At 44.9% G+C, this 18,582-nt stretch overlaps 1 protein-coding gene across 14 annotated transcripts in view; it reads left to right on the top strand.

Moving 5' to 3' along the window:
- FRMD4A (FERM domain containing 4A) overlaps positions 1-18,582 on the top strand; it is a 466,908-nt gene that overhangs the window by 417,055 nt on the left and 31,271 nt on the right. For all 14 annotated transcript variants that reach the window (XR_014261317.1, XR_014261318.1, XM_082452755.1 and 11 more), the window contains one exon: positions 14,824-14,957. Coding sequence is in view for 12 of the 14 variants with exons in the window: in XM_082452755.1 (XP_082308881.1) it covers positions 14,824-14,957 (134 nt within the window). In the remaining 2 variants the exon portion in view is untranslated. The remainder of the gene's footprint in view (positions 1-14,823; positions 14,958-18,582) is intronic.

Here is an 18,582-nt window from a genome sequence, read left to right as displayed (position 1 = left end):
CTGCCTCGATTTCCAGCCTCTTCCTATCCCCTGCAGAATGATGACGGGCAGGGCCAGAGTCAGCCCTGTGATTGTCTTCTAGAGATGCCTATCCCCCGTTAAAGCCCAGAGTCTCAGATCTGAGCCTGGATTTAATCTGTCCACTGTCCTCCTAATCCAGCCACAGATGAGGCTGCCTCTTCCTTCAGCCTCAGTGAGGGGTGCACCCCTGCTGTGGTTTCATAGCCCCTTGGAAATCTACGTCCGTTCTGAATGTGGCGTGTTATACCCAGGAGAATAGATTCTTCCAGCTCAGGGGTTCCCTGCCCTCCAAGTGCATCGGAACCCCTTGGAGGGTTCGTTCCAACTCAGATAGCTGGGCTCCAGCCCCGGAGTGTCTGATCTGTAGGTCTGGGGTGAGCCTCGGAATTAGCATTTCTAGCAAGTTCTGACAAGTTCCCCGGTGATGTTGATGCTGGTCTGGGGACCACACTTTGAGAGCCACTCTTCTTGGTGAAGACGAGATAAAAGCCTGAGGTGGGTGTGCAGCTCAAGATCAAGGAACCTAGGTCTCCCCACTTTTACACCTGTGTCCTGGTCCACCTGCTCGGGCCCTTTGTCTCTGGCAGCCGCCAAGGGTACAAACGTAATAGCAGGTAGAGAGGAGGGTGGTGAACAGGAGCCCCAAAGCGTCTAACACGGAACTGACACCATTCAACCGTCAGAAATGAGATCCAGGGATTTCCCTGGTGGTCCAGTGGTTAAGACTCTGCGCTTCCACTGCAGGGAGTGCGGGTTCGATCCCTGGTGCGGGAACCGGGATCCCCAGGTTTTTTGGCGGCACGGCCAAAAAAAAAAAAAAGGAAAAGAAAGGAGATACCGAGATCCAGGCATCTTCAAGACTGGAAAGCAATTCCTCTCTGTTAACGCCAACAGCTTGACATTAATAATCAATCCCGTGGGCTAGGAGATGAATCAAAAGAAAACTTTCCTGCTGAGTCCACTCCCACACCTATTGTAAGCATCTTTATCTCAGGATATTAGTGCAATTTTTTCGTGTCTGATAACTTAGTGACGAGGACCCCAGGCAAAGCTGTTCGGGCATCGATGGAGGTAGCCGAGGCCCCCTGCCTGCCCCACTTCTGTGGTGGCTCCATCCTTAGGACCGAGACCCTCGGCCTTTTCCCTGCCCACCTTCTGCTGCTCAGCTAAGCAAGAGGAAAGCTGGGCAGACGGGGGAGGAGGTGGAGAGGTGTGAGCCGTGCCCCATGACCAGGCCAGGGAGTGCTTCAAACTCAGCCCAGCCCTGCAAGTTAGGTCCTGAAGAACGGTCCTTAACTGCTGAGGCTCCGTGGGGAGGTTTCCCCCGCTCTGACTTAGGAAAGGCCATGGGTCAGTGGAAGGAGAAACCTTGCACGGGAAGTGTTCCATCAGTCAACTCGGGGAACTTCTAGGACCTGTCGATCTGGCCATCACTGCCACCAGGTCTGCGATTGCTGCCCCTCTGACTTTTCATGTGCAGGACAAGATGCCTTCACCTGAGACCTTGCAGTCCCACCTGGACGGGACAGTTTCCCATCCCCTACCAGATGGAAATCTAGGCTAGCCTCCCACCCGTGCTTTTCATCCTTTAGTGCGTCCTGCCTGACTGCGTGTGGAGAACACCTTTTAGTGATGGGCTCCCAGAGAAGGAGAGGGCGTCGCTCTTTAGGGATGGCCTTGGTTTAAGCACTCTTTTTTTTTTTTTTTTTTTTGATAGAGGAAGTAACTGCAGTGGTTTTTAAATTTATTTATTTATTTAAATTATTTATTTATTTATTGGCTGTGTTGGGTCTTCGTTTCTGTGCGAGGGCTTTCTCCAGTTGCGGCAAGCGGGGGCCACTCTTCATCGCGGTGCGCGGGCCTCTCACTATCGTGGCCTCTCTTGTTGCAGAGCACAGGCTCCAGACGCGCAGGCTCAGCAGTTGTGGCTCACGGGCCTAGTTGCTCGCGGCATGTGGGATCTTCCTGGACCAGGGCTCGAACCCGTGTCCCCTGCATTGGCAGGCAGATTCTCAACCACTGCGCCACCTGGGAAGCCCTAAGTACTCTTTTTATGACACTTTCCAGACCCTATGATCTACCTCTCACTCAGGAAATAAGATACAAATAACCTAGTATCCTATTGGATCAATTATTGTCTCTCCTTCACCTACTGCCAAATGCTAAAAAAAAAAAAGATGGTGTCTGGTAAATAGTCCTGAAAAGCATTTTGAGAAACTGATGATCACTTGAGAATTCTTTCTGCTACCTCTAACCCTGTGCCTAACACTCAGTAGATGTTCCATACACGGTTTTTTAAATTTTTTACATGATTTCCCCATGACTCATTTATTTACTGACTGGAAATTTGTACCTTTTGACTCGCTTTACCCATTTCACCCACCCTCACCCCCTGTCTCTGACACCCACCAGTCTGTTCTTTTTATCTATGAGCTCAGGGTTTTTTGGTTTTAGTTCGTTTGTTTTTAAAGTCTATGTATCAGTGAGATCAAATGGTATTTGTCTTCCTCTGATATACTTCACTTAGCATAATGCCCTTGGGGTCCATTTATATCGCAAATGGCAAGATTTCATTTTTTTGGTTATGGCTGAATAATATTCCGTTGTGTGTGTGTTATAGTTACAATTTCTTTATGCATTCATCCACTGGTGGACACTGAGATTGTTTCCTTGTCATGGCTATTGTGAATAATGCTGGTATGAACGTGAGGGTGCAGATATCTTTTCCAGTTACTGTTTCATTTCTTCAGATAAATAGCCAGAAGTGAAATTGCTGGGTCATATGGTAGCTCTATTATTAGTTTTTTGAGGAACGTCCACACTGTTTGACATAGTGACTGCACCAACTCACATTCCCACCAACAGGGTATGAGGGTTCCCTTTTTTCCACATCCTCGCCAACATTTGTTGTGTTCTTTTTGATGATAGCCATTCTAACAGATGTGAGGTGATTTCCCACTGTGGTTTTGATTTGCATTTCCCTGATGACTGCTGATGTTGGGTATCTTTTCATGTACCTGTTGGCCATTTGTATGTCTTCTTTGGAAAATGTCTGTTCAGATCCTCTGTCCATTTTTTAATTGGATTTGTCTTTTGTTGTTGAGTTGTATAAGTTCTTTATATTTTTTGAATGTTAGTCCTTTATCAGATATATGGTTTGCAAATATTTTCTCCCATTCAGTAGATTGCCTTTTCTTTTTGTTGATGGTTTCCTTTGCTGTGCAGAAGCTTTTTACTTTGATGTAGTCCCATTTGCTTATTTTTACTTTTGGTGTCAAATTTTTAAAAATCATCACCAAGACTGATGTCAATGATACACGATTATTAAAATTAAATTTTGAAGGATACTAGTAAGAATCCTGCATGTGCTGCATTTTAAGACCCTTCTACATTCCCAGAGTGTGTGGTAAGATCCTCGGTCCTTGCCAAGATCGCTCATAAACCTGCCACTAACATTTTCCCTCAAATTGTACTGTATCGCTTTTGTCATGATGGTGTCAGACCTTCAGAGGTTAATCTTGTCAGATCAGGCTCCTCCTGCAAATACCATCCTTCCTCATTATCTTTCATTTATCCTTCCACCCTTGTCTGTACCCAAATTGTGCCGTAACTGAGCCGTGTAACCACACTGTGATATTGCTACTGTATAAACATTTTTTCTAGCTCCCGAACTTTGCTAGGGACTATGCATAACATTTAAAAAGTTACAGCTTCTCTCCTCAAAGAGTTTGCGTACTATTTACTGATGTAAAACAGAGATAAAATATTTCCAACTCTTAGTAACTTTGAAGGTGATTTTCCTATTTAACAAGAGTACATCATTACAAAGTACTGGACTTCAGTCATTTTAAAGCTATCTGAGGTCTCAGATGCTAAAGAAATGTTATTGATACCATTAAAGAAGTCAGAAGTCCACACTTATTAATGACCTGAGCCAGGGGCTAACATCTCAAAAAGAAAAGGTCTGCAGAGTTGAAATGATTTACTAAGGCTCCGGGCCAAGACCCTCTGAGTTCTTTGGTGGTAACACCCGGGGCTGTCCCGTGGGAGACCTGTAGTCCTAGTAGAGACCCTTAGAGGTACTGAGCCTTCTGAGCTGTGTCGGATTAAAAGGGGTCAAGCCCTCACCTCCCAGAATTGCACTGGATGAGATTCAGACCCTAGGAAGGTTATGGAACCCGCGTCCCAAATCCATTCGTGAAGGGGCTCTGGCAGGCAGGCTTTGAAAGGAGGTGAGGACCCTTGTCCCAGAGCGTCCCCTGGAGGAAGGGACGTTGAGGCAGCTCAGGGCGCAGCCCCCCTTCCAGGCCAGCAGAGCCCCACCCCCACCCCCATCTTGGTCTCCTCACAAGCTCTGCACCTCTGGGTAACCAGCCAGCCTGTTGCCTGACCACTGCGGGGTGGGAGAGGCGGGGTGGTGACAAGCAGGGGACGATGTAGTCACTGTGCCCTAGGAGAGCCTCCAGATTTTCCAGGGTTCAGATAGAGTTTGAGAGGACAACTGTGAATTCAAAACATTTGGTGATGATGATGATTTCAGAATTCAGAAAAAGCATCCGAAATCCTTTCTGTGGGAACTTTAAAGGGTTTATTCCTCTCTTCCTTACCCCCATTTCTTGAAATCTCAAAAACGGATGGGAAAGGGGAAAAAAATGGAATGGCAAAAGAAAAAACAAAACAACTGCATGCTGAACACGCATGGCATTTCCATAGCTCCTCTGAGAGCGAGAAAAAGTGTAGGATTGTCCCAGCGTTGCTTCTGGAATTTGCCATCCCAGAACAGTTCTGGTTTCAGTAGGAGGGGAGGGGCTCAGGGAGATGTGTTTTTGCTCTCAGCCGATTTAAAGAAAATGGCACAGACTTGCTTAGGAGACACCCTGTGTTCTGCAGGCCCATGTGGGTTGTGCATTAACTGCCCCCAAACAAAAAAATGTTACTGCACATCCTTTCTTAGAGGAATAGAACAATGAGACTGATGCTGGCTTTTTGAATGGAAATACAGGGCCAGAAGCCACCCACTGTCTCCAAAAACAAAATGGCATGTTGTGTCTATAAATAGGAATTGGGCTGTGGGATTAATGATACAGCAGTTGAGTCATCTTCATTGTCAAGGGCAGGATTGCAAAGAATGTGGTGATGGATATTTGGTTAAAAAAAAAAAAAAAACGAAATATAACAAAACCCTGCAGTCTGCTGGGATCCCCCGGCTCTGTCTGACCCTTTCCGCTCTGTAGAAAAACATGTTGTACTGAGTGTAGGGCCTGCTCTGCCTGGGACCCATCCATGTCCATGACTCAACTCTTCACACGTTCGCCCTCTCTGAATGCCAGCACTTCCTGCCATTGTTGGGCAGTTTATTAATAACTAACATAATAACGAGGGTGCCAGCTGTTTGCTGTCTCTCCTTCCAGAGAACTGATCTGATAGGGGTCTGCCAGCTTTGTGGTCAGGGCTGTATTCAGCTTAAAATACACGACCTGAAGTTGGTATCAATCACATGATGTTTGGGGGCTTTTTTCTTCTTCTTTTCATCTTCATCCTTTTTTTTTTAAATATAGATTTTATTCCTACAGTTCAAATTTATTTCCTTTATGTTTTGCAATTATTTTATGTCAATTTTTTTTTAATTGGGGTATAGTTGTTTTACAGTGTTGTGTTAGTTTCTACTGTACAGCGACGTGGGGTTCCCTGTGCTATACAGCAGGTTCTCATTAGTTACCTGTTTTATACACATCAGTGTATACATGTCAATCCCAATCTCCCAATTGATCCCACCACCACCCCCTGCCACTTTCCCCCCTTGGTGTCCATATGTTTGTTCTCTATATCTGTATCTCTACTTCTGCCTTGCAAACCAGTTCATCTGTACCATTTTTCTAGGTTCCACATATATGCGTTAATATACGATATTTGTTTTTCTCTTTCTGACTTACTTCACTCTGTATGACTGTCTCTAGATCCATCCACGTCTCTACAAATGACCCAATTCCGTTCCTTTTTATGGCTGAGTAATATTCCATTGTATATATGTACCACATCTTCTTTATCCATTTGTCTGTCAATGGAACTTTGTCAGTTTTTTTGCTGCCCAGCATGTGGGATCCTAGTTCCCCAAGCAGGGATGGAACCCACGCCCCCTGCATTAGAGGCATGGAGTCTTAACCACTGGACTGCCAGGGAAGTGCCATTTTCATGCTTTCTTTTTGGCTCTCATTCTATCTCTTCCCTCTGTTTCTCTCCAGCCTTTCAAAGGTTCTGTTATCGGCTGCCTGTCTCTTCTTAAGTCTAATGATGCCCAGGATTCCAGGGGCCTTTCGTGTTGGTCGCGGGCTCAGTGCCCTGCAGATGGGCTTAGCCGGCAGCACTGCCAGAGGGCTCGCCTTCTGCCAGGGTGTGTTTATATGGGACTGTGTAACCGGTGAGGGCTGCGAAATCTCTTTCTGTGGCATGGATGTTTCTGGCCGTGGCTTGAGCAGGACAGGCCTGAGTCAAAACTGTGAGAAGACAGAATGGTTGTCCCTTTCTGCTCTCTCACTGGGGGTAAAAACAAACCTAATAAAGCCATTTATACTGATATAGTTACACCCTCCCGTGTAAAGGAATATTTGCCTGCTAAAGAAAACCAGGGCAGAATGATAATCTGTAACCTAAGTGAACGACTTTGATGGAATTTTAAAAACTGAAAAAGAAATATCGCCGTCCCCGCCCATAGCCTTTGCTCTCTCTTCCCATTTATTGAGACCAGCCTTCTCAATATTACAGTCGAATCACAGAATCTTGGAGCCAGAAGGATAAAGCCCCCTTATTTCACAGTATAAGAAATGGAAACCGTATAAATTAACTCATAACAGTAGTTTCAACTAGGTAATTTACCAGATGCTGCTAATTTTTTAAATCAGTGGTTCACTTCTCTCCCTCCCTCCCTCTCCCCCAACCCCGAACCTTTCTCTTTTTAATCATCTTTGTACCCTTCACCCTTCGGTAAAAGTGCCACTGAGCACTTTTTTTTTTTCTGAGTCCCAGAGACTCTTCGCTGCCACCAAATGGTGTTTATTTTCAAAGCGCTCCCATTTCACTGCTCTTTTACATGCACTGTTTTATTTTTAAAATATCCGACCCTAATGAAAAGTTCTCCAGGCGTGCACTTTTCATGTGAAAAAATCACATTTCATTCCCTGAGATGCTCTCCAGAGATCACACACAGTTATCCTGAAATCTGCCAGGTGGCTTTATTTCCCATGTTCTCTTAGGACATCTTTTCTGTAAGGAATTCATAATTGAGGATTTGTAAGGCAAATAAATATTCTCTTCATCATAAAGGGTTCAGACCTTTTCCCTTGTATTTATTCCTGGGGTGTCTGCCAAAACTTTTCCTTAACAGCTTTTGTAGATCTGCTGGGAATATGCCTACTTTCTTTTTTTTTTTTTTTCCGTAAAAGTCTAAACAGACAGATTGTCATTTCCTTCCCTTACTTTTAGGACAACAGATTTCTTTCTTCTTTGGGGTACTGTTTGTTTCAAATTTCCCCTGCTTTCAGAGAGGAAAGAACCCCTTCTGTCTCCTGAGATCAGCGGGGCTGGTCATCAGAATTCCATCTGTGTAAAAACAGATGAGCCCCGGTTCCTGACAACATTCTGTTTAAGAGGATGCGTTCTCATATCCGGTGCAGAGTAGCCCAGAGTCTTTTGAAAGATTGGAGCACGTTCTCCATCTCAGCCCGATGAGGACATCCTTCCCCATGTTTGCCGGCTGGGAGGGGAGCTGCCGTTTGTGTGAGCTGGCCCTCCCCACGCATCCTGCCCCAGGGCACCAGCTGCCCACTGGGCGACATCTGGAGTTCCCTAGCTGGAGCACGAGAAAGTCCAAGAGGCGGTTTCTCCAGAGGTGGCAGAAATATCTCCGCCAACAACATCCCTAGCATCCGGGAGTTCACTCGGGAGATTTCCAAAGACCCACTGAAAGTGACTTTCTGATCTTCAGTGCATCATTCAAACACTCCCGGCTGTGTTTGGATTGGAATTGTCTTCTTTGGGGTCAGATCTTTTTCTCCTCCTCTCCAGCCAGCTGAGGAGTGACCTATTTCTATAAAGGATGTGGATTGAAAAATGATCATCAGAGAGCCAAAAACAAAAGACATTTTCAGTCTGGGCTCATTCAAAGAGATACTGACTGAGCAGTAAGCAGGATGAAAGGTTTTCCAGAGAACTAATCCGATGCTGATCATCCTGGCAGCGGACCACAGGGCGACTCAGCCTCCTCAGACCTCGTCAGCCCTGCAGGTTAATTGCCTAATTGGCCTCGGGATGTGGCAGCTGCCATCTCTCCCCTTCAAGTGCGTGGTTCATCTCCTCCTTCCTCCCACTGGACAGCTTTTCATGGCCGGACCCCAGGCTCTCTGAGGGCTGGACCCACGTCCAGTTACCTGTTTCCCCCACCCCACCTCGCACACAGAAGGTGCTTCAGAGACTTCTGTGGCTTCCTTGGCGCATCTGAAGGACCCGTGGGCTCCTCCTCTCTGCCTACGTGTTCCTCCATGCGGTCCCGCAGGAAGGGTCTGGGCTGGAGAGGCAGATAGGCTGGCACACTAACCGTGTTTATTACAGCCAGACCCAGTTCCTGCCCTCATGGTGCTTCCATTCTGGGGATGCAGCAGACCAAACCGCCAAGTTGGAATCCCAGCTCTGCCTCCTAACATCCCAATGACCTCTTCTATGAAAATGGGGATAATGTTTCTGTGAGGATGAAATGAAGTAGAACGTGTGGGAAGCTCCTACCAGGAGTTCTGTAAAAATCCCCTCCCTTCCCTTCTTCTCCCGAGTTTCCTGCATGTGCACCTTCCACCAGCCTTCCAGCTTCTTGCCTATTCACTGTTCTTCCTCTTTTACATTATGAGGCTCCCCAGAATTGGGGTGCCAACTCCTAACAAAGGCCAGGGGACACTCCTGAATACAAATAACTACAAATACTCATGTAGTGCCTATTACGTTCTGTTCTAAGCGTCTTGCAAGCCAATGCGAATCAATCTCATTTGATTCTCCCAACTTTTGAAGAAGTCCTGTTTTTTAAATTTATTTACTTATTTATTTATTTATTTATTTTTGGCTGAGTTGGGCCTTCGTTGCTGCGCGGGCTTTCTCTAGTTGCGGCGAGCGGGGGCTACTCTTCGTTGCGGTGTGCGGGCTTCTCATTGCGGTGGCTTCTTTTGTTGCGGAGCATGGGCTCTGGGCACGCAGGCTTCAGTAGTTGCAGCACATGGGCTCAGTAGTTGTGGCTCACGGGCTCTAGAGTGCAGGCTCAGTAGTTGTGGCACATGGGCTTAGTTGCTCTGCAGCATGTGGGATCTTCCCGGACCAGGGCTCGAACCCGTGTCCCCTGCATTGGCAGATGGATTCTTTTGTTTTGTTTTGTTTTTAATTATTATTTATTTATTTGTTTTTATTTATTTATTTGGCTGTGTTGGGTCTTCGTTTCTGTGCGAGGGCTTCCTCTAGTTGAGGCAAGCGGGGACCACTCTTCATCGCGGTGCGCGGGCCTCTCACTGTCGTGGCCTCTCTTGTTGCGGAGCACAGGCTCCAGACGCGCAGGCTCAGTAGTTGTGGCTCACGGGCCTAGTTCCTCCGCGGCATGTGGGACCTTCCCAGACTAGGGCTCGAACCCGTGTCCCCTGCATTGGCAGGCAGATTCTCAACCACTGCGCCACCAGGGAAGCCCGGCATGTGGATTCTTAACCACTGAACAACCAGGGAAGCCCAGAAGTCCTGTTTTCATTGCCATATGAGAAGGGAGGTAACAGGCTTAGAGCAGTCATGCGACATTGCCGAGTCCTCACAACTAGTACGGCACAGAGCTGGGACACCAGCCCTGACTTGTTAGCTCTAAAGTACTACCAGAAGTCTCCGGAAGCTGCCAGACCAGTTGACGTTTCCCGAGGTGTATTCACATCACTCTTTCCTACAAACTTGGTGCTACTTGAAAGTTTGACCACCACCAACAACGAAGTATTTATTCGCTACTTAGATCTTTCAAAAGCATTCAGATCACTCCTGTTTTTCCTTGGGTTCGTGCACCAATTGATTATGCTTGGACAGTCCTTTCCAACTAGCACTTGGCTACTGCTCTGTCACTCTCTACATTTTGAAATCTCACTCTTCTGGCTCCGGTAGAGAGCATCCATCCATCTTCGTACTTCATGAATCCCAAACAAAGCTCAGATTAAACTCTTACTTAGTATTCAGGTTTACAGATAATTTGCTTTGGCCTGTTGATAAGATGCAGAGGTCAGTCCTTTAGGTGCTGGTTGATAATTAGACATTTCCTTTTGAGTTGAAGCAAACTATAGCAATAGCTGGGAGAAGGACCAGAGTTGGAGGGATGCGTGTCTGTTCTGGAGGCGGAGATGGGAAAGAAAAGAGGAGAAAGATGGCGCCGTATGTAAGGGTCCTTTTGTAAAAATTGCAAAACTGACTGCTAGAGGTGAGAGGGAACTGCCTCAGTAAGCTGTTTATTTCAGTACTAGATTCTTCGAGTTTGGAGGAATCTTGGGGGTTAGTTAACGGGTCATTTTCTAGTTGGGGACATCATGGCTCTGAGAGGTTAACAACCCGAGATCTGACACCAATTAACAGCTGACACGTCTTGGAAATCCAGGTGTCTTTTATCCTTCACTGCTCCTCTCAGAGATAGCGGATTTCCATCTTGTTAATTTCTAAGGGGCTGAACGTATAATCTTGGAGTGGGGTTGCCTGTGAAAAGGCACGTGTGTGTTCACGTAACCGGAAATGGACAAATCACGGTAACTGAGAGCTTCTATACCGTTCATCAAGTGCAGCTGCCGACTGGAAATTATTTCTGTGTCTAGAATCATTTTAGATGTGCTCACAAACCTTTAGTTTGCAAGAGTCTCGTTGCCCTGCGCCCCTGAGGCTCTTCTGACTGCGTTTCTCCCTGGATTCGTTCTGTTCTGTCACTTGAGAAGATGAAGAGTGACTCTCTGCCTCCCGATTTCTGCCTCTCTGGCTGGCCTTCCTTTCAGATGTCACGCGTGCCGTTCAGGGGATGTCTAGAGGGTGACAGCGTCAACATCTCAGAGCACTTGGGGCTCCTTCTTCTGATACTCTTGAGTTTCTGTCAGTGCTCTGTGCTATTGGTGTGGTCATCTTGTCCCTGGGCACTCGGCTGCACCCCACCCCAGGGTTGCCACATTGGCCTGGTTGCAGGTAACCGCCCGACAGCTTCAGATCCGACAAGCTCCAAAAGAGAGCAGCACTCAGCACATTGCCCAGAGAGTGCATTTCCTTTACAGAAACAGAGGCACCGGGAACCTCTTTTTCAAATGCACTGTGACAAGAACCCCACTGCAGAGCTGCCCTAGCTCGAGGGTGGAGTGGGGGGCCCCAGAGCCTGCCGAACCCCTTGACTCCGTCCCAGCCTCATCCACAGGCGCACCAAAGGCATAAATGCAAACCCAGGGGCTCAAGAAACGAAATTTGAAAACAGTGCCTAGACCTCTGTTGCTTCTTCTAAAGATGAGCTTTGGAGCCCGAGTGGTAGCTGCGTTGCACAGAGCTTCTCTTCTTTGGCAAATGGCTCCTTGAGTAACAGTGAGGAAGTCATTTCAATCATTTCTGTCTTTCTAATTCTAACCGGAATGTCCCTGTGTGGGTGTGTGCACTCACTCAAGTTAAGTCCACCCTAGATACGGGGGGTTTACCTGTCCCAGGTACAAGCTAATGCCGAATGTGCGTGATCTCATTAGTCTTTACAGCAGATTGAGGAGGGCAGGTCACTTGTCCAAGTTCACCCGTCTAGTGAGTCGTTTAGAGTGCATTAAAACCAGATCGTTTTACCCTTTACCCACCATCCAGGTTAGATGAAAATGGAACTCTGCATGTCTAGGCCAGGCCAACTCACTTAATTTGCAAAGACTTGACTTGGTACCTGGCACCATATTCCTCGTGAAACAACTTCAAGAATAAAGGTGTGAAGCAGAGCCAGCCAGCATTGGTGGTGCCAGATACGGAGAAGGCCTCTTGAGCCATCACTTTGTCTTATATGGGTTTGGTATTTAGGCTAATTATTATAAGTAATCATAATTTAGGTACTGCTAATGAGCTCAAGACCAAAGCTTAACTAATGCATAACTAGAGATCAGATCATCCAAAAATTCTGGGCTTTACCACCAGGAGTTTAATGTTGTGATTTTTGCCATTCTTGAATATAGTTCATTCTTAGATTTGACTTCATAAATCATCATCTCCTATTGAGAGGTTAGGCAGGGGTGAGAGGGAAAACAATGAATTTTTCATTTGTGCTAGAAATCCTTTCATCTTCTTGGACCCAAGTTTCCCCAGGTCTGTTTTTTAAATCTAAAGTCTGACTTCCTTCCAGTATTATTTTACCTTCCCATTAATTCTTTAGATGATGGAATAATAGAGCGTAGCTCATTAAATTTTCCTGCGTCTTCACCTGTGATTGGTGACTGTGACTCAGGGAACAAGATTAAGATTCAAAATGATTTAGCTGTGTTACATTAGATGAATGTAGACTGGAGATAGTTCAGGACTAATAAGCTTAGGGTAATTGATTTATGGGGGTAGAAAACCTGAAGCATTTCAAAAAGGGGAGCCTGCAATAATGTCCAGCCATGTGTCACATGAGTATGACACCATGTGGATTTAGTATCTGAGAACCATGAGGTAATGGAGCCTTCGTGAGGGTCAAGCTTTCGCTTGAGTTTGCTATTGAATTTGGAAACATGCAATTGAAGCAGGACGAAATCCAGGAAAGAGCTACAAAAATGATTAAAAGTTTGGAAGGTCGATTCTATAAAGAAACAACCTACAGGTACTAGATTTCTTTACGGAGATGAGATACAACTTAATTATAGCATCCAACCATACGATTGACAACATTTATTCGTTTGTTTATTCAAGCTAATATTTATTAGCTACTGTGGAGGCATAAAGATGGTAGATTCCCGCAGTGATGGAGATTCTCTATTTCAAGCTAGAATGAGTCAAAATGTATTGTACCTAAACACTGAGAATTCTTGAAGATTAGGGTTATAAGAACTTAGGTGCCTGGTAATTGAGGGAATATGGGGATTCCTGCTCAGAGCCTAAATAAGAGTCAAATCTTATATTTATGGGGATGATTTGAGCATCACAGGCTTGTTGTTGGTTTTTTTTTTTTATTATTTATTTATTTGGCTGCACCAGGTCTTAGTTGCGGCATGCAGGAACTTTGTTGCCACCTGGGGGATCTTCGTTGCAGCATGCGGGCTCTTTAGTTGTGGCATGCAGGCTCTTAGTCGCGGCATGCGGGATCTAGTTCCCTGACCAGGGATCGAACCCCGGCCCCCTACGTTGGGAGCGCGGAGTCTTAACCACTGGACCACCAGGGAAGTCCCCATCACAGAGTTTTTGATACAAAAGCATAGAAGTCCCTTCTAGTCTTGTGATTCTTAGACGCCTTCTTTAACCACTGGAAGAAACAGAACAGTCGACTCTGGGAATTCTGATTGGATCATTGTCAAATCTGTCATTCATTCACTGAATTGTCCCGAAATGTTTCCTAAGGAAATACAATTCCTACCCATCCCTCCAACAAATCCCGCTAGAATTTTTACTGGTATTGCAATGATTCTCTGATTTAGTTCCTGAAGAATTGACATCATTACAACGTCTGGCTTCCAATCCATGACCAGACTACATCTCTCTCTTGTTTGAGGTCTTTCGTTTTTCTCAGCAGAGTATTATACTTTCCATTGTAGAGATCTTGTCCATCTTCCATTAGATGGATACCTAGGTGTTCGATGTCGTTTGATGCTGTCGCAGATGGCGTGATGTGAGCCCCTTGAAGGCACACCCAGTAATGCCCATCCATTTCTAAGACTTCCGCTGTCCATGGACACGAGAAGCAAGCAGTAATCAGCTTTTCCCTTCTCAGGGAGTCAAGGCGCCTTGTCTAGCCATCCAGGTAGAAAAGGTATAATAGCTTCACTGCAGGAAACCTATTTCAGAATCCAAACATTGCAGCCCAGAAATGATGCTCTGGTCTACCCTAAATCTCTCCAGTTGGCATTTCAGCATATTTTCCTTTTGTTTGGTTTACAGTTTTTGCCTTCCACAAAGGTTTCCTATCTAGCAGTCTGCTATTTGAATCATCAAGCAGATAGTTCTGTGCTGCATATAAAAATATGTATAACTTTTATTAGGAGGGAATTTGCTCATGTTACAGTCTCGAGTTCAAAAAATACAATACAAATCTAATTTTATTTTTTAAATATATGTGCTTAGGTAAAAGGGCTAAAAGAAGATGCAAGACAGTGGTTATCTCTGGGTGACTAGCTTCTGGATTATTTTTATACATGTCTACATTTTCAAAATTTTTGTGATAAACATGCGTTATCTTTGTACTAAGCAAAAATAAGTATTTTTAAATAGAAAAAATTAAAACTTTGTATTAAAATGGCTAGCTTAAACTTTACTTTCCCCTTCACGGCATAAAAAGTCTATTAAAATTTGCTAGTGAAATTGAAATGGGTGTGCGACATATCTTAAGATAATCAAAGAAGAGGCGTGTAAATTTTCCCGCCGGTCCTTCTGACCAGCTGTAAATTACCCGAAGTGCTGAGAATCCGCCCCTCACCCTTGGAGCTCTGAGCACCTGTTTTATTTCACACTCTCTTGATTCCTGGGGTAAATCCCACAGTCACAGCGTGGGCTCCGGTTCAGTTCCTTTGTGGTCCAGATGTGCGTCCCCTCGTCAGCTGGCCTAGTAACCCCACTGTTAATTGACAGGTTCTCAGGAATCAGATAGCTCGCAGTCGGCCAAGAAAGACATGCTGGCAGCCTTGAAATCCAGGCAGGAAGCTCTGGAGGAAACGCTTCGCCAGCGGCTGGAAGAGCTGAAGAGACTCTGCCTACGAGAAGCGGTAAGCATGGCTGCTTCGTCCTGTGGCACTCTGTGTTGTCTGTGCCCTCATCTGTCTTCACGTATTTATAAAAGGCAAGGGTCGGCGTCATAAAGGGCATAAGAGGGAAGCCAGCCCTCTTCTGTTGACGACCCCCAGCCCCCGGGATGAGCCCCATCAGAAACAGGAGTCTTGGACCATAATGAAAACACTCTGACAGCAGTGAAAGTGGGTCCTGGCAGAATCCCAAAAGGGACCCCACTAGGGGCCAAATGCCAAGTAGTAATAACAGTCATAATAACAATTGTAAACAACAACATTTGCATGGTGCCCCATAGTTTATAAAGCATTTCCTCATATGATAGTTCCCACGCTGGATGGAATGGTTTGCCAGCTTCCTAAGATCTTGTGCCTGAGTTTATCCTTGTGGTGGCTTTTGTTTCTCTTGAGTGTATTTCAGATTTATCTTTGGAAATCATAGTGAGGAGCACCTTTGGGGATCAACAAGGAAATCAGGATTTCACTTGATATAAAATCCCCTTCAAAACTCATGATCTGGTGAATCTTTCACTTTTTTTTTTTTTTTTTGGTAGATGATGCATTTTTTTCCTTTAGTTGTTTGTTTTTTGTTTTTACAGTAGGTCCTTCTTGCTTTTCTGTTTAAATATAGCAGTGTGTGCATGTCAATCCAAACTCCCAGTCTGTCTCACACGCCTTCCCCCCCGGTAACCATAAGTCCGTTCTCTAAGTCTGTGAGTCTGTTTCTGTTTTGTAAATAAGTTCATTTGTATTATTTTTTTTAGATTCCTCATATAAGCAATATATGATACTTGTCTTTCTCTGTCTGACTTATCTCACTCAGTATGACAATCTTCAGGTCCATCCATGTTGCTGCAAATGGCATTATTTCATTCTTTTTAATGGCTGAGTAATAGTCCATTGTATATATGTACCACATCTTCTTTATCCATTCATCTGTTCATGGACATTTAGGTTGCTTCCATGTCCTGGCTATTGTAAATAGTGCTGCAGTGAACATTGGCGTGCATGTATACTTTTGAACCAAGTTTTTCTCCAGATATATGCCCAGGAGTAGGATTGCTAGATTGTATGGTAATTCTATTTTTATTTTTTTAAGGAACCTCCATACTGTTCTCCATAGTAGCTATACCAATTTACATTCCCACCAACAGTAGGAATTACATTCTTCACACCCTCTCCAGCATTTATTGTTTGTAGATTTTTTGATGATGGCCATTCTGACCGGTGTGAGGTGATATCTCATTGTAGTTTTTTTTTTAATATAAATTTATTTATTTACTTTTGGCTGTGTTGGGTCTTCGTTGCTGCATGTGGGTTTTCTCTAGTTGCGGCGAGCGGGGGTTACTCTTCATTGCGGTGCTCATGCTTCTCATTGCAGTGGTTTCTTTTGTTGCAGAGCACAGGCTCTAGGCGCGTGGGCTTCAGTAGTTGTGGCACGTGGGCCCAGTAGTTGTGGCTCACGGGCCCTAGAGCTCACAGGCTCAGTAGTTGTGGCTCGTGGGCTCTAGAGCGCAGGCTCAGTAGTTGTGGCGCACGGGCTTAGTTGCTCCGCGGCATGTGGGATCATCCCGGACCAGGGATCGAACACGTGTTCCCTGCATTGGCAGGCGGATTCTTAACCACTGCACCACCAGGGAAGCCCCTTTCATGGTAGTTTTGATTTGCATTTCTCTCTGTGATGTTGAGTGTCTTTTCATGTGCTTTTTGGCCATCTGTATGTCTTCTTTGGAGCAATGTCTCTTTAGGTCTTCTGCCCATTTTTTGATTGGGTCGTTTGTTTTTTGGATATTGGGCCACATGAGTTATTTGTTAATGAAATCCTAGCCTAGTCATCTAAAAAATCTTTTAATTTTAGGCAAAGCAATGCTTCCTCAAGTGTATATATACACAAGGCTCATGTCTCATTGGGATTTAGAGACCGTGGCAGGTCACTGTCTCTATTTATTTGAACATCTATTTCCACCACCTTCTGCTTATTCCACAACTCCTTGTTATCATGTTTGAAGACTTGCTTTTTTAATGCATCTCGCGTTATTGTGCGTATGTGTGTATGCACACACGTGTGCATGTGCTTGCACACAGACACCATGGGGTGGGAGCCCTCAGGAGAGAGAGTGTTCTGTATATAACATTACAAGGAGCTCTGTTGGTCAACAGTTCAGAAAGGGAAGTGGAAAGAGGTTCCCAGACTAAGTTGAAGAGCCCTACTCCCCTCCCCCCAATCCTAATGCCTTGCCCCAGGAAGAATGAAACAAGGGGCCACAGAGTGAGATCATATTACAGTTCAATTTGGCTTAATTATGCTCTGGATTGATTCAAACCGGAGCTGGCTCAAAGCAGACCCACATTAGCGCAAATCCTTTGCAAATCTTGGGAAAGCAATTGTCCCGGCTGGGGGATGTGCTCTGAGATACTGTTAATATCAGCAATCTTTTTGTAAAGAATACGCTGGAAGGATTGAGAAAACATGGGTGTGGGTGTCTGCATTTAATAATTTGTAAAGCCTTGTTGTGTTTTTAATAAAGGCAGCATCCCTAAACCCAGCAGGGAATCAGCATCAGAAAACTGGCGAAACATGTCCGGGCAAGGTTAACATGTCTGGTGAAGGTCTCTGTGCCTCTCGTAAAAATAAAAGCAAAATAAGGAAAACAGAGCTCCTGCTTCTTACTATGTGGACACCAGAAAACAGAACTTGAGCAGCAGAAGAAACTTCACGAGAAGCCGGCCACATTGTCCTGACTCCTCTGAGGTTAGGGGACAGGAGAACTTCTGTCCTGACTCTGTCCTGCTCTTTCTGTGTCACACACACACCCTCAGCTCAGGGTATCCAGAAGTACTTTTTGTCCCCTGGGGTGTGGGGCAGCCAGAATGAGGTGCTGTGGGAGCGTCTGGCAAAATATAACCAACATAAGAAGAGAAAGGGAACCAGGCCGAGCCCTCCACAAGAGTGTGTTAAATTCCTCCTTCCCCAGGCAGCTCTCGTTACACGTGATGTCAGATTAAATATGGAGAATCAAGGCCTGGACTCAAATACCCCCAAGCAGATGGTGGAAAATCAGTAGCTTCATTTTTAAAAAAGATATTTTGTTTTAAAACCAAAGACTCTTTTTTTGTTCTTCTTCTTCTTTAAAGTTTTTATTTCATTATTCTAGGGAGACCTGGTACTCTCGCTGGGACAATACAGATTCTCAATTTGCACTAATTACTAATACAGCTGTTCAATTTTTCTTTTACGTTGTAGTAGCTTAAATTCACAAACTTAGAGACAGCATTTAAATTTTTCATAGATTTTAAAAAATTTTTATTTTATATTAGACTATAGTTGATTTGCAATGTTGTGTTAGAAAACCACAGGCTCTTTAGAGTTATAAATCAGTGGCCATTTTAACAACTTTTCCCTCCTTTTTATAAGTTTCAAAGTAAAAAAGAAAGTCCTAATAGTATAAAATCCTCAATATGTTATTTATAGGCAGACTTTTAGGGAAGCAAATAAAATGTTGCAGAATAAACACACAAACTACTTGGGAGACATTTAAACCACGTTTAGAAAAAGAAGAAAAAAAACAGGGAAGAAAATTGCAGAGCATTTCATACTCAAAGAGTT

This window comes from Balaenoptera physalus (assembly GCF_965194825.1).
Source record: "Balaenoptera physalus genome assembly, chromosome: 2".
NCBI lineage: Eukaryota > Metazoa > Chordata > Mammalia > Artiodactyla > Balaenopteridae > Balaenoptera > Balaenoptera physalus.
This window is presented reverse-complemented; position numbering and strand designations above follow the sequence as displayed.